This window comes from Mesoplodon mirus (genome assembly GCF_964341445.2).
Source record: "Mesoplodon mirus genome assembly, chromosome: 3".
In the NCBI taxonomy this organism is placed as follows: domain Eukaryota; kingdom Metazoa; phylum Chordata; class Mammalia; order Artiodactyla; family Ziphiidae; genus Mesoplodon; species Mesoplodon mirus.
The window spans coordinates 15,934,885-15,950,376 of record NC_138978.1 but is presented as its reverse complement, the minus strand read 5'-3'; the positions used below and the strand labels follow the sequence as shown (position 1 = coordinate 15,950,376).

General features: G+C 51.0%; 1 protein-coding gene across 2 annotated transcripts in view; it reads left to right on the top strand.

Moving 5' to 3' along the window:
• Nucleotides 1-15,492, top strand: part of PADI2 (peptidyl arginine deiminase 2) — a gene marked incomplete at both ends in the record, with an annotated part of 44,091 nt that overhangs the window by 17,016 nt on the left and 11,583 nt on the right. The window contains 5 exons of one of the 2 annotated variants that reach the window (XM_082613288.1): nucleotides 3,332-3,393; nucleotides 6,392-6,509; nucleotides 7,674-7,799; nucleotides 11,934-12,005; nucleotides 13,214-13,392. In XM_082613288.1, the coding sequence (XP_082469414.1) occupies nucleotides 3,332-3,393; nucleotides 6,392-6,509; nucleotides 7,674-7,799; nucleotides 11,934-12,005; nucleotides 13,214-13,392 (557 nt within the window). The remainder of the gene's footprint in view (nucleotides 1-3,331; nucleotides 3,394-6,391; nucleotides 6,510-7,673; nucleotides 7,800-11,933; nucleotides 12,006-13,213; nucleotides 13,393-15,492) is intronic. The other variant, XM_082613289.1, reaches the window with a different exon arrangement.

The window sequence follows — 15,492 nt, the reverse complement described above, 5'->3', positions numbered from 1 at the left end:
AAGCCGAGGCAGTGTTTTGATTCTCAGGGCAGACCGCCTTGAACCTAATCCCGGTGATATTTCCAGTTAATCTGCCCCACACCCCAGGTGCCACCTGACACCTTGGGGCTATTCTGGGGAGCTGAGGTAGGATTCAGAGCCTCTGGGAAATGTCTGGACCCCAGAGGCCCTGAAACAGATGTCCTCTCCCTCCTCCCCCGGGGAAGACAGAGCCATCCCACGAGGCCAGAGCCCTGCACAGGCCATGCCAGCCCTGCTCCCGTCCCCACAAAGATCATCCCTTGGAATCTAGTTAAATTGGACCTTGGGGGAAGCTTTGAAGGGTAGAAGTCCTTGAGGGATGGCTTATAGCTTGAGAGGGTTTCTGAGGGAGGATGGAGGGGAGAGGAAGCCATTCCAGTTGACTGTGAAGTTGGGTCACGGGTCATAAGAGAGAACGTGTCAAGCACCGTGGGAGGTCGGGAGGTGGGCGATAAGGGAGCCCCATTACGCAATGCCTGAATTTCATAATGGGAAGTCAGTGAAACTTGTCTGAATTTAATAAACCAAGAAAGAGCAATAAGCATGTTATTTGGTATTATAGAGATTGCCTCAGGCAGGTGAGGGGACGGGCTGGACAAGGAACTCCTGGGTTTTTTTTAGAAGCTATTTGGTACTCTTTGATTTTTTTTTTTTTTTTTTTTTGCACTGTGCAAATATTACATTGATTTAAAATTTTTAGTTTAAGAAATTCATAGTGGGGAGTTTCCTGGCAGTTCAGTGGTTAGGGCTCGGCGCTTTCACTGCATGGCCTGGATTTAATCCCTCGTCAGGGAACTAAGATGCCACAACCTGCACTGCACGGCCAAAAAAAAAAGTAAGTAATGAAGTAAAGCACAATGAAGTGCTTCATAATTTCTCTCCTATGCCCCACTGCTTTCACGGACCACAGGATCCGTGATGTGGAACTATCTTGCAGCCTGGAGACCAAAGCCCCACGGCTGCCAGGGTGGGGAGGTGGCCAGCTTCCCTGAACTTCAGGGGAGCAAGTCCTGGTCTTGAAAGGCAGGCTTGGGTTTTGGAAACAGCCCAGGGCAGAGGTCAGCCTCAGACGGTGGAGGGAACGGCCAAAGGCAGGAGTCTGGAGTCAGAGACCCGAGTGGGACCCCTGGCTCTGTACTCTCTGGGGACTTCATGGTCAATGCCCTGCTGGGTGCCTCTGTTTCCTCATCTGTATGGTACGGGTGGCTGTGTGGAGAGGGGGGCAATTGAAGGGAAAACACACACGGGAAGTGCTGTAGTCCACAAAGAACTATACGTGCAGGAGAGGTTGTTATCTTGAAAAGCAAAGAGTGATTCCTGGAGGAGGCTGGGTCTGCAGCTGCTCCCCAGGCAGGAGCTTCAGGAAGCCAGCCTCCCCGAAAGGCAGCGTTCCCTAGGGAGTGTCCCACTGGAAAGTTCATGAAGGTCTGGGAGCCAAAATCAATATTGTTCCTCCATCTGAGCCTTCAGCCTCTTTAACAGTAGCTGGTGGTGCCACCTTCTTGGCTTTCTCCCTAGAATTCTTATCCTGCACCCGCCTCCCAGCTCATCAGCCCAATTTGCTGACAGGTGACGTCTCCAAGTCTGGGTTTGCTCACCTGTAAAATGGGAACAAAACTATTTATCTCATAGGACTGGGGGCTTCTTGGGAGCAGGCATGGGGCCCTGATTGCCCACCACTGGTCGCCACGACTTGTGTGGTGCCTGGAACACAGTAGATGCTCAACAGTGATTTGCTGCGTGAATGGGATCAATGGGAAGAGTTTATTTCACTATTTCCTATACGCCTGGCAGTGGGGCTGCAGAGGTGGGAGTGCTGCCTCTCCAAGGACCAGGTGCCCTTAAAGCCCCCCAGCTCCTACCTCCTTCAAGACCCAGAAGAGCCACAATCAGGGTTAAGAGGGAATCGGGCTGTGGGCAAAGGGAGGCCCCGAATATAATCCCCCGACTTAGGAGAGAGAGAGGAGAGAGCACGCCTGCCAAGGGGACTGCCCAGAAATCCATTCATTCCCACCCAGCTCCTACCTCGGTCCAAGTCATGCTCAGCATGAGACCGAGCCCACTGGGCAGTTCGGGGGCCTGAACCCAGCTTATCTCATTCTGTGTGTCGCGCCCATCACCTTTCCAACAACTCCCCTGCCCCGCCCTGTCGGTCTGTATCAGGGAGCCATATTGCCTTCCAAAGGACACTTGGCAATATCTGGAGACATTTCGGTTGTCATAGCTGGCGGGTGTCACTGGCATCCAGGGGGCAGAGGCCAGGGATGCCGCTTAACACCCTACAGCGCACAGGGAGGCTCCCTCAGCAACGACAACAAAAGTCCGGCTCAAAATGGCAGTACTGCCCCCATTGCAATTAGGGCAACTCATCTAACTGGAAAGGGCCCCATTTTTCAGCTAAAGAAACTGGGGCTCAGAGAAGCTGTCTAACCTGCCCAAAGCCACACAGCTTACAAGCAGAGAACCAAGGTTGAAACCCAGCACCGTCTGGTACTAAACCTTGGGCTCATTTCACTTCCCCACACGGTCCCCACAGCAGGCCGAGGGATAGAGAAGGTCCATCCCCCAAGAGAAAGGATAAACAGGGACCTGCTGGGTGGGGATAAACAGAGGCACCCAGCAGGGCACCCAGAGACGTCACCTGTCAGCAAATTGGGCTGATGAGCTGGGAGGCTGGTGCAGGATCCTCTATCTGGCAGCCTGGACTCTTAGGCACCCTCAGATCAAGAGGGGTTGAAGACCCAGTTTCCCACCCAAAGTAAAACCCTCAGTCCTTAGAGGTGGACCCTAGACCACCAGGAGTTCTGGGAGAGAAACGCACACACGTGCACGTGTGCACACACGCCTAAGGCAGACTAGGAAAGGCAGGTAGGGAATCCTATAAAAGTTTTCAAAATATGAGCTTCGATTCAGACCAGACGCAGTGTGTGCTTCAGTTCTGCTAATGCGACCTGTGTGCCCCTGGGCATGTGACTTGGCCTCTCTGAACTGAGGTTCCCAAATCTGTCCAGTGAGGCTCATCCCATCCACCACCCAGAATTGACTGAGGAACAGTAAAGGGGTGAGAGATCCCTGACCCACCTGGCAGCCCCTCCAAGAGCTGTGCAGTCTGCACAGTATCTGCTCGTGTTTCCATCCCGCAGTGGGGTGTTGAGGTAGGGGGTTGGCTAAGATGCCCTCATCAAGGCACTCCCCTTCTGGGAACCAAGCAAATGGGTGAGCTGCACCCTAATCCCACCCTAATCTTCCTCCTGTCCCAGCCCCACCCGGTCTGGCAGGCTCAACAACTCACCCATGTGTCTGTCCCCAGAGATCTCCCTGGATGTGGATGCAGACCGGGACGGCATGGTGGAAAAGAACAACCCAAGAAAGGTACCTCACTACAAGGGCAGACTGAACGGGGGGCTTCCGGGGCCAGAGCCCCAGGCTGGGTCCTGCAGGCAGCCGTGGTCCTCCCAGCAAGCTTCAACAACTGTCATTTTACAGATGAGGAGACAGGTTCCCAGACACACACTCCAGTGACAGAGCCCACCAAGGGGCAAGCTCCTTAGAGGGACAGCTATGGAGCAGGTTCCCGAGTTTCAGTGGCCCCCATCCACAGGATGGGGACACCCAGTTCATAGAGTTGGTGGAAAGGATGAATGTCCTGCCACAGAGGAAGTACCGCCAAAGCATTTGCTCTTATTATTTTGCCTTTTTTATTTTGACCATCAGGAGCAGAAGATTGCATCAATCATTCCCAATTCAAGGCATATCGTCTTTTTTGTTTGTTTTTTTTTCCGGTACGCGGGCCTCTCACTGCTGTGGCCTCTCCCGTTGCGGAGCACAGGCTCCGGACGCGCAGGCTCAGCGGCCATGGCTCACGAGCCTAGCCGCTCCGCGGCATGTGGGATCTTCCCGGACCAGGTCACGAGCCTGCGTCCCCTGCATCGGCAGGCGGACTCTCAACCACTGCGCCACCAGGGAAGCCCCAAGGCATATCATCTTTAACGGTGCATGCACAACCCCTCTCCTGTTTTTAATTTTTCATTTATTCGTTCATTCATCCTTTGTTCATTTGTTCATTCATTCATTTATTCTCTTTGATCCTGCATTCCCCCCTCCCATTCTGCTCCCCTACAAAGGAGCACTTCAATGGTTTTAACACATCTCTTTCTGTTCTTGTGATTCTTGCGAAACATGCGGTGTGGTTTGCGTGTGTGTATTTTTAACTTGTGCAGACAGATAGCATTGTGTTCTCCAAGTCGCTGATTCCTACTTTTTCCTCAACCCCATTTTTAAGCTCTGCTGGTTTTGCTCTTTGCACGTCCAGGCTTCTATTTTCCATTTTCTGCCCTTGTATGGCATTTAAATTTTTGCCATGGCCATACATTACTTTTATAATAACATCGTAAAGTCCGGTTTAAATTATATGGAGATGGATACTTTAAAAAGCTAAATAAATACAGCCCATTGAGAAGCCTGGGGCCTAGCAGCCAGCTCGAGACTCTCTGCATGTCCTCAGGCCTATAGGGGAGCCCCTTCCCCCAGGCTTCTCAGGGGGCTCTGCACCAGCGCTGCCTTCCTGAGGGCAAGGCAGCCACACACATATGTTCTCTGTATCCATGGCCAAGCTACGTGCCAGTAGGCACCACAGAGGCCTCTGAGGCATCCAACCTCCGCTGAGAAGCTGGGGAGTCACCCAGTCCCTGTGGGCCTGAACTTACCCAGGCTTCCTCCATCTGGGCCAGTGAAGTTTCATACATTCTTTACTCATCCCATAAATATATTTTTTAAATTTTATTGAAGTATAGTTGATTTACAATATTGTGTTTAATTTCTGCTGTACAGCAAAGTAACTCAGTTATACATGTATATATTCTTTTTCATATTCCTTTCCATTATAGTTTATCCCAAGATGTTGAATACAGTACCCTGTGCTATACAGTAGGACCTTGTTTTTTATCCATCCTATTACAAGTTTACATCTGCTAACCCCAAACTCCCACTCCTTCCTTCCCCCACCCCACCTCCCCCTTGGCAACCACAAGTCTATTCTCTATATTTGTGAATCTGTTTTTTGTTTCATAAATATCTTCATTTGCATCATATTTTAGATTCCACATATAAGTGATATCATATGGTATTTGTCTTTCTCTTTCTGACTTACTTAGCATGATAATCCCTAGGTCCATCCATGTTACTGCAAATGGCATTGTTTCATTCTTTTTAATGGCTGAGTAATATTCCATTGTGTATATGTACCACATCTTCTTTATCCGTTCGTCTGTTGACGGACATTTAGGTCATTTCCATGTCTTGGCTATTGTGAATAGTGCTGCTATGAACATAGGGGAGCATGTACCTTTTTGAATTATGGTTTTGTCCAATATATGCCCAGGAGAGGGATTGCTGGATCATATGGCAACTCTATTTTTAGTTTTTTGAGGAACCTCCATACTGTTCTCCATAGTGGCTGCACCAGTTTACATTCCCACCAACAGTGTAAGAGGGTTCCCTTTTTATTTTATTGAAGTATAGTTGATTTACAAAGTTGTGTTTAACTTCTGCTGTATAGCAAAGTGACTCAGTTTGACATATATTATATATGTATAGTCTTTTTCCATTATGGTTTATTTATCTCAGGATATTGAATATAGTTCCCTGTGCTATACAGTAAGACCTCATTGTCACCCATCCTATATATAATAGTTCTCATCTGCTAACCCCAAACTCCCAGTCCTTCCCTCCCCCACCCTACCTCCCCGTTGGCAACCACAAGGCTGTTCTCTGTGTCTGTGAGTCTGTTTCTGGTTCATAGATAGGTTCATTTGTGTCATATTTTAGATTCCACATATAAGTGATATCGTATTGTATTTGTCTTTCTCTTTCTGACTTCTCTTAGTATGTTAATCTCTAGGTCCATCCATGTTGCTGCAAATGGCATTATTTCATTCTTTTTAATGGCTGAGTAATATTCCATTTTATGTGTGTGTGTATGCATGTATTATGTTTGTTTATTTATTTATTTATTTATACCACATCTTCCTTATCCATTCATCTGTCAATGGACATTTAGGTTGTTTCCATGTCTTGGCTATTGTGCTGCTGTGAACATAGAGGTACATGTATCTTTTTGAATTATAGTTTTGTCTGGGTATATGCCCAGGAGTGGGATTGCTGGATCATATGGCAACTCTATATTTAGTTTTTTGAGGAGTCTCCATACTGTTTTGCATAATGGCTGCACCAATTTACATTTCCGGGCAGTGGCTGCAAGAGTCTCATCCTGAGGCTGTCTCTCCAGTGTCCTATGGGGTCTGCGCTGGGGTTGAGAATATCTGTCAGAAGATAGAGAAGACAGCACTGACCTCTCTCCTCGCCAATGCAGGCATCCTGGACCTGGGGCCCTGAGGGGCAGGGAGCCATCCTGCTGGTGAACTGTGACCGAGACACACCCTGGTTGCCCAAAGAGGACTGCAGCGATGAGAAGGTCTACAGCAAGGAAGGTACCACAGGATCTGCAGTTGAGCTTGGGGTGGGGAGCAGGGAGGAGCAATGAAAGCACTTATGATAAGTCTTGGGCTGGGCCAAGGGTGAGGCAGGTGTGACCTTGGGTCTCCTGAGGATGGTGGACTCAGGTATCCACTCCTGCTAAAAACAGACAATAAAACTATCGATATAGTTCAATTGGAACCATGTTTTTTTCTTTTAAAGTTTTTTTGTTTGTTTTGTTTTGTTTTATAAATTCTTTTATTTATTTATTTTTGGCTGCATTGGGTCTTTGTTGCTCTGCACGGGCTTTTTCTAGTTGTGGTAAGCAGGGGCTACTCTTTGTTGAGGTGCGCGGGCTTCTCACTGCAGTGACTTCTCTTGTTGTAGAGCACAGGCTCTAGGAGTGAGGGCTTCAGTAGTTGTGGCACGCGGGCTCAGTGGTTGTGGCTCACAGGCTCTAGAGCGCAGGCTCAGTAGTTGTGGCACACGGGCTTAGTTGCTCTGCAGTATGTGGTACCTTCCCAGACCAGGGCTCTAACCCGTGTCCCCTGCATTGGCAGGCGGATTCTTAACCACTGCGCCACCAGGGAAGTCCCTAGAACCACGTTTTTTAAGAAGTTGTACATATGTAGAAAAAGGAGCAGAAGGAAGTTCCCAAAAGGTTATAGGAAGTCATCTGTAGTGTTGGAGATGACAACTACTTCTTATGCTTTTTCATAATACACAGGTTTGGGGTTTGCTTTGTCCTGATTATAAAAGTAACAGGCCAACATTCCAGCCACAATTCTCCTTTGTTTTTTTAATTAAGATATAATTGACATACAACACTGTCTAAGTTTAAGGTATACAGCATAATGATTTGATTTCCATATATCATGAAGTGAGTATTACAATAAGTTTAGTAAACATCCATCATCTCATATAGGTACAAAATTAAAGAAATAGAAAAACAAAATTGTGATAAGAACTCTTAGGATTTACTGTCAACAACTTTCATATATAACATACAGCCATGTTAATTACATTAATCATGTTGTACATTACATCCCTGGTAACTTATTTATCTTACAACTGGAAGTGTGTACCTTTTGACCACCTTCATCCAGTTCCCCCACCCCCCCCACCCCACCCCAACGCAATTCTCTTAATTTTAACCTCCTCATGCATCCACCCCTCAGACCTCAAGGACATGTCCCAGATGATCCTGCGGACCAAAGGCCCCGACCACCTCCCCACCGGATACGAGATCGTTCTCTACATTTCCATGTCGGACTCGGATAAAGTGGGCGTGTTCTACGTGGAGAGTGAGTGTCCCCAGCCTGGCCCTCCTGCACTTCCCATCCAGTCAGTGTTCTCTGAGATACCCCTCGGGGGCCCAGCTCCTCCCTCTAAGGCTCCCCAGACCCCTCCCCTTAGTAGGCACAGGTGCAGGTGACTGGAGAGGGCCAGCACTGGCTTCTTGGTAATGGTCACCAGGACCACCGTTGTCCTGTGAAGTCAAGAGGACCCGTGGGATAGATCTCTCCTCCCTCAAAGGAGTTGGCAGTGACAGATTTATGTGGAACCCAGAGGAGTTCCAGGTGAACCAGGGGAGGAAGGGCTTTTGAGGTCCATCTTTCCCAGAATCACATCACCTTCATGATACCTGAGGCAGGTACCCACTCCCTCCCACCCCCACCAGGTGTTTTCTGCCCATCTCAGACTTTCTGAACATGAGAACTGCCCCTGACTTTTAAAGAGCCCGTGATGATGCTGTGGGCACCCTCAAGGAGCGGACCCCTTGCTCCTCTTGCCAAGGACAGGGCCTCCTGGGTCCCCAGTGAGCCAGGAACGTGCTTCCGCCGTGGAGCTAATCCCCGCAGCTGCCTGCTCTGTCTGGTTCCTTCTGTGACTCGGTGTTGAGCCCCCTCAGTGCCAGGTGCTGGTCTCAGCTCCGGGATCCCTGGGTGAACTCTGCCATCACACCCTGCCCTCGGGAAGGAGACGGTCTAATGAGGGAAACATAATGGAAAGCACAATTGGAGGAAATGACACAGAGCAAGCAGTAGAGAACGGCAGGGGCAGAGGCGAGGCACCGCCAGCCTAGATGGTCCGGCAAGGCCTCTCCGAGCAGGCGACGTTTGAGTTGAGAACCAAAGCAACAATGAGAAAGAACCAGCCGTTCATGAGCTGAGGGAAGAGTGCTGTAAGCAGAGGGAACAGCGCGTACAAAGCCCGGAGGAGGGAACCAGTATTGGAGGCATAGACAGAAGACAGGAGGAGGGGGATGTGTTGGAGTCAAGGTCAGCGAACTGGGCAGGGGCCAGCGCATGCAGAGAGGGCTTGCATTTTATTCCAAGTGCACTGGAAAGCCGTTAGAAGGTTTTAAGCAAGTGACTGTCAAGGTCTGATTTATGTATTAAAAAGCTGTCTCCGCAAAATCATTTGCTGTGGTGCAGGGTGAGGCTTCCCCCGCATGCCCAGCTCTCTGGGGGGCCCAGGGTCTCCAGCCCATCTCTGAGGCCCTCCTCTGACCAGGCCCACTAACAGCAGTCGCCATGAGGACTTGGTCCCAGTGGCCCTGGACCCTCACCTCAGGGAGGGATTTAGCCAGGACAGCAGTGGACCCGGCTGCCACCTGAAGCCAGTCCACCTCCTGATCCACCCTGGGCTCGGGCAGTGACCTCACGCAGGTTGGAATGTCCCCAGAGTCAGGCCGGCTCCACAGCCTAAGTGGGCCAGAGATGCTGATGTTTACCCGGTCCAGGCCAGGGTTGCCACGGGGGATGGGGCTGCCGGCTGGACAGGAAGGGTACGATCAGGATCTCGGCTTCTCGACCACATGGCGTCATATTGTGACACTCAACCTGTTGCTGCTAGTGACACCTGGACATTATCTAGAGCATCTTTTTGTTGATGGCAGTGGATTGAGATCTGGCCCTTAATCACATCCCTCTCCCTCACTGCCATCGAGATGGGTCCTGAGCAGACAAGAAAAGGAGGAACCACTGCTGAGTGCTTTGAGATGCTGTTCCCCAGTCTGTCTTATCTGGGCTGCCATCTTGCAATGTGGGGGGAGGGGCGGTGTTACTGATGCAGTGATGATCCCAGAATCGTCAGTTTCCCACAGAATTGGAATCCTGGGTGAATACTCAGTGCCACACTAAAGAACAGGATGAAAAATAATTCATCTGTGGTACAGTTTCCCCTTCTTCCTTTTTGTCCATGCAGGCATTTTGGGGTTTTGTCCAAATCCATGTACACCTGTGGATAAGAATATGTTGTGTTACATGAATGTCATGTGTCACCTGTGTCCCCCAAGGGCAGGGGGCTGGGCTGGAGGCTGAGGGACCCTGAGAGGGAGCTCTAGAGCCCAGGAGGTTCAAATCCTGGATCTGGGCAAGTCTACTTACCAGCCCAGGCCTTGGGTTCCTCTTCTGTGATGTGACGTGGGGCTAAGGAGAGGCCTGACAGTTCCTGCTGGTGATAGAGTTAGATAAGGCACATGTGTCAGCACTCAGTAGCCGGCCCGTGGAACACTCTCTGTAGATGGCACTTGTTGCTTTTGGGGGGTTATTATGATGATTATTAATTACAGTAAGTCCCCTACATACGGACGAGTTCCGTTCCAAGTGAGCGTTCGTAGGTCCAATTTGTTCATAAGTCCAACAAAGTTAACCTAGGTACCCAACTAACACAATCTGAGGGCAAGCTGCAGTTTCACTTACGCCTGATACTGATGGAACGCACGTTCGTGTCTTTGAAATTTCGCAACTTGAAGGTTCGTATGTAGGGGACTTACTGTATAATGATTGCAGTGGACAGGTGTCTCCAGTGCTGTTAGGAAGACCCAGGTGTCTGTGCTCCAGCCTCAGATTCTGCCTCAGGATCCCAAAGTTGGGACCTGACCTCTTCCTACAAGGGTGCAGTGACCAGCTTGTCCCAGTTTGCCCAGGATTTTCCTGGTTTTAGCACTAAAACTCCCTCATTCCGAGAAACCCCTCAATCCCAGGCAAACCAGGACAGATGGTCACACTATCAAAGAGTCTCCTTGGGAGGTGGGATGGCTCCAAAGTGACCAGAAGGGTTATGCCACGTGCCAGCCTGCGGGGCCGATGTCTGGGGCTAAGGAGAAGTCAGGGTGGCTGGCAGGGCCCAGCCCGAGGCATGTGGGCTGCTCAATAGAGGGTCATTGTTGGTTCCTGCAGGGAGAGCTGGTCACACGCAGGCAGGACTGCACCCAGCTGGGACAGGGGATGGGGGAAGGAGGCTCCTCGGGACAGTGGCTGGATTGTTCCCACCAAGTCATCGATCTACCTAGAGCTGGCCCAAGACACTAGAAAAAGAGGCACATGTAAATTGCAGGCCATAGAGGGGAAAAAACTGCATGCAGATGGGCAACAACGCATCCTTCCATCTGGCCCAGCTCCCCTGCCCAACCCCCTCCCAAGCCCAGGTGGAGCGCGCGCACACACGCACACACGCGCGCACACACGCACACACACGCGCACACACGCACGCGCGCGCGCGCACACACACACACACACACACACACACCACCTAGCTGCCCAGAGCTCTGGGAAAGTTTTGGAGTTTTCTGCCAAGACAAGTCAGCTTCCAGGCCTGAGGATCTCTTTCCTAGCACCAGTTTAAGTGCAGCCTGGGACAGGCGGACATTGGAGGGCCTGGGTGCCTGGGGGAGAATTTTTTAATTATGCAGAGCCATCTGGATCTACTTAGTGATTGGGACACAAGGCATATGTTGTCTTTTCTGAGTAAGAAGGACTTCACCTTCTGTCTTGAGCTGTTCCTTGGGACACCCAGTGTCTGAGTCTATATGCCTCATTTCTTGGGCCCACCTAAGGGAAGGTGAGGTGAGGTATTTTTCTTTGCCTCCTGTTCCTAAGCCGTTCAATGAAAAGGTCATGAATTTTGCAGTACGGGGTGTGCTGACACATGCATGGGCTCTCATAGTAGTCATACCAGCAAGTCAGCTGTGTTACCGATGGTTACCCTTGGCTACCGAGCTTACCTCAATTCCTGATGCTGCCATTTTACCTTGCAAGGACCCTGTGGCATAAGTGTTATTATCCCCCATTGAACAGATGAGTAAACTGAGGCTCAGGGAGGTTAAGTGAATTCCCTGAGGTTTTGCAGCTTGAAAGCCAGAGAGGTACTTGAACCCGCATCTCTCTGACTCTGGAAGTCATAACCACTAAGGTAACCCACCCTTAATGAGATGTATAACCAGGGTCTAGTTGAGCACATTGTCCTAGTGAGCAACCATCCTGAGCCTGGGCTTTGCTGGTTCCTCCGTTCATTTTGCAAGTTTTAATCAAGCACCCTATTCATGCCAGGACTGTTCTAGTTACATGCTGTAGCCCTCAGGTAACTGGTCAGTAATCATACCCATTTTTGTGGACAAAAGTACTAAGCTGAGCCTGATTCTGCCCTTCCAGCTCTGCAGGGCATAAAGAAACTCCTTCTGGAACTGCATAGGGTCCTACCTCCATGCCTTGGCCAATGCAAGTATCTCCTCTCCTCACTGCACCCCACCTCTGCCGCCCCCAGGGGCATCTCAAAGGCTGCCTTTCTCTGCTCAAACGCCTCCCACCCCGCCTCCCTTCCCCTGCCCTCCTCACCCCAGTAACCCCACGGGCTCTCTCACCCCGTAGCTCTACTATGATGCTTCCCACATCTGTGCCATCTTATCATCAGCTGACCACTGCTCCTAGACAGAGGGGCTGCATCTTGCCCATCTCTGTGTCCCCCAGAGATCCTTGTCCATGTGGTCATGGAGTAGTAATTCAATACATGTGCCTCTAAATTGGCCTGAAAATTCTCCCACGGGGAGTGGTGTGGGAGCCATTGGTTCATTCAGTAGATATTTATTAAATACAACCTGCCCTGGACCGGACCTGTCTCAGCCCCCATGCAGGTGACGGTCTCTCAGAGCCAACAACTAAACACTGAGATCATGTCCATTTAAAGGCTGTGATGGGGTAGGGTGGGGGCTGTGGAAACTCCAGACAGAGCCCCTGGCTTGGTCTCTGGGGGATCTGGCTAAGATTCCCAGAAGTGACACAAATCAAGGCCTGAAAGAAGGAGGGAGATAACTCTTCCAAGCAGAGGGAACAGCGCTGTGAAGAGCTGGGTGGTTTCAGTGGGGCAGGAGCGTGGGAGAAACCAGCCACAAAAACGTGCAGCCAGAGACCCACACGCCAATGTGGCTTGCATTATATGGAGGAGAATTGGGGGCACAAATGGGCACTTTGGTGTTTTATTTATATAAAGGAGAGGAGAGGTCGGGGTTCAGAACTGGACAGGGATTTGAGTCCCAGCTCAGCCACTTACTGGCTGTGTGATTCCGGACAAGCCATTTCTTATTTCTGGGACTGTTTCCTCCTCTGTAAAATGGGCACAATAATTCCCTTCCTTGACACCACTGGCTGCCCGGTCCTCAGCTGCTATCATTTCATGTCCCCTTCCTGGGAGAGTTAGCTCACTTTATAGGCAAGGAAGCCAGAAGCCAGAAAGGGTGTCTGGTTGAGTGCCACATGGCTAGGGCCCTACAGTGCTGGGAAGATGACCAGGTCACGGCCCTTCTGGTGGCGTTTTCTGCTTGTGCTTTTCTCTCTGTGTCTAGAGGACAGGTTACTATGCCATCGTGTCCCCCATCAGTGACCCCGCCCCACGGACGGTTGTGGGTGGGGCCTGACCTTGGTCCTTCTCCCTCCAGACCCGTTTTTCGGCCAGCGTTATATCCACATCCTGGGCCGCCGGAAGCTCTACCACGTGGTCAAGTACACGGGCGGCTCTGCCGAGCTGCTGTTCTTCGTGGAAGGCCTACGTTTTCCTGACGAGGGCTTCTCGGGCCTGGTCTCCATCCACGTCAGCCTGCTGGAGTATATGGCCGAGGTGAGGGCTCCGGGCCTCTACCAGGAGGGGCTGCCCTGTGGACCAGGTGGGGCTCCTTCTAGAGGGCCACTCCCAGGGGGGTCCCCAGTATGCTCTACTACCCTCAAAGCTCCAAGGGGAGAGGGTCCAGGCTTGGAGGCCTGGATGCCCCACCATCCACATGTGTCTGCCAGCGTCCTCTGAGCTATGCTCTGGGGGTCCTCCTTACTGTACCTACTCCCCCGGATTCTCTCCAGGTGATTTTTTCTTACCTCATGCCTGTCCCTGGTCTGTCCTCCTCCCTGCAGAGAGCGGGCCTAGTTCTGAGGCACAGAGTGCCAATGGTTAGCGCAAGAAGCAAAGTAGGCCACACATGTGTGCTCTGTTCTTCCCTCCCTACCTGGTCCCACACCCTAGCTGTGGGTTCTACCAACTCTGACCACAGGCCAAACCCCAAATCCCAGTCGCAGGCCATGTCCCCTCCCTGTGGCCAGACATGTCACCCACCTTTGCTCTTGGTTTTGGGAAACTGGACGAGAAGGAGAGCACCTTCCCCTCCCGAGGAGAAGCCCCCCACCCCCCAGCCTAGGATGTGTCCTGCCCACAAGGACCTCTCATCAAAAACTGCAGCCCCAGGGACTTCCCTGGTGACGCAGTGGATAAGATTCCGTGCTCCCAGTGCAGGGGGCCCGGGTTGGATCCCTGGTCAGGGAACTGGATCCCACATGCATGCCACAACTAAGAGTTTGCATGCCACAGCTAAGGAGCAGGTGAGCCACAACTAAGGAACCCACGTGCTGCAACTAAGGAGCCTGCCTGACGCAACTAGGACCTGGCGCAACCAAATAAATAAATATTAAAAAAAAAAAACTGCAGCCCCAGACCCCTTCCCCTCAGGCCCACCCAGCTTTGTTCAGATATAGGGAGGGACCTGGCTGCCCTCTCAGACACAGGGTTTGCTCCCCAGTTTCATCCCCGGACCGCTTTGAGGCAGGAGGCCGTGGGCTCTGCCGAAGGTGAAGCTAGGTCTCGCTTAGATTTATGAGAAGGGGCTCTGGAGTCAGGCGGCCCAGGTTTGAGCCCATGAGACATTGGGCAAGTGAATTTACTCCCTGTGCCTTAGCTGCCCCACCTGGAAAACAGAAATGACAAATACTGCTGCTTCCCAGGGTGGCTGTGAGCATACGAGCTTGTGAGATCTCATTCACAAAGCAGCCTCAAGTCGCTGGGAAAAGGGAAAGACAGGAGAAGCAGAGCTAACAGGAGGGGATGGGGAGAGGGCTTCTCCTGCTCCCCCAGTGCCTGGAGCAACCTGGCCATCAGGGTCTCTCAGATTGGCCCCCTCCAGCGGACACTCAAAAGGCAGACCCCGGGGGACTTCCCTGGAGGTCCAGTGGTTAAGACTCTGTGCTTCCACTGCAGGGGGCACAGGTTCGATCCCTGGTCAGGGAACCGAGATCCCGCATGCCATACAGTGTGGCCATAAATAAATAAATAAATAAATAAATAAATAAATTTTTAAAAAAGGCAGACCCATGCAGGAAAGGCCACCTCCATCCTCCCCACCAAGGACAGGGGCCAGTTTCCTGTAGCTTTCCAAAGCCAGCCATGCAAAGGAATCCTATCTCATCTTCCTTCAAGTTGCAGGCAAGCTTCCCGAAACTTTCCTTAAAGAACAATGTGGACATATCAAAATTTCCCCCAATAACATGATAACACTCACACATAGAAAAGGGCAAGGTGCCCAGAGCAAAACCAGAGGAAGGCCGGGGCTGGCTCAGCCATCGTGTGAGCCGATTTCAGGAAGAGAACTTTGATGCAGCGAGATCAGACCGTGGTTGAGAGTATGGGCTTGGCAGCCAGACTGCCTGGGCTTATGTACAGGCTCTACCACTTACTAACCATGTGACCTTGGACAGCTATGTGACTTGGTTTCCCCATCTCTAAAACAAGGATTATAATACTATCTACCCTCTGGGGTTATTGTAGGGCAGAAATGAAATCTCACATGTAAAAATAGGACCTGGCGCACCTTAAGTGCTCCCTTAGGCAATACTGTTGTCGGTTTCACCCACTTTGTTAAGCAGGAGTGAAAAGCACCCTGACAAGACTTTTTGATCC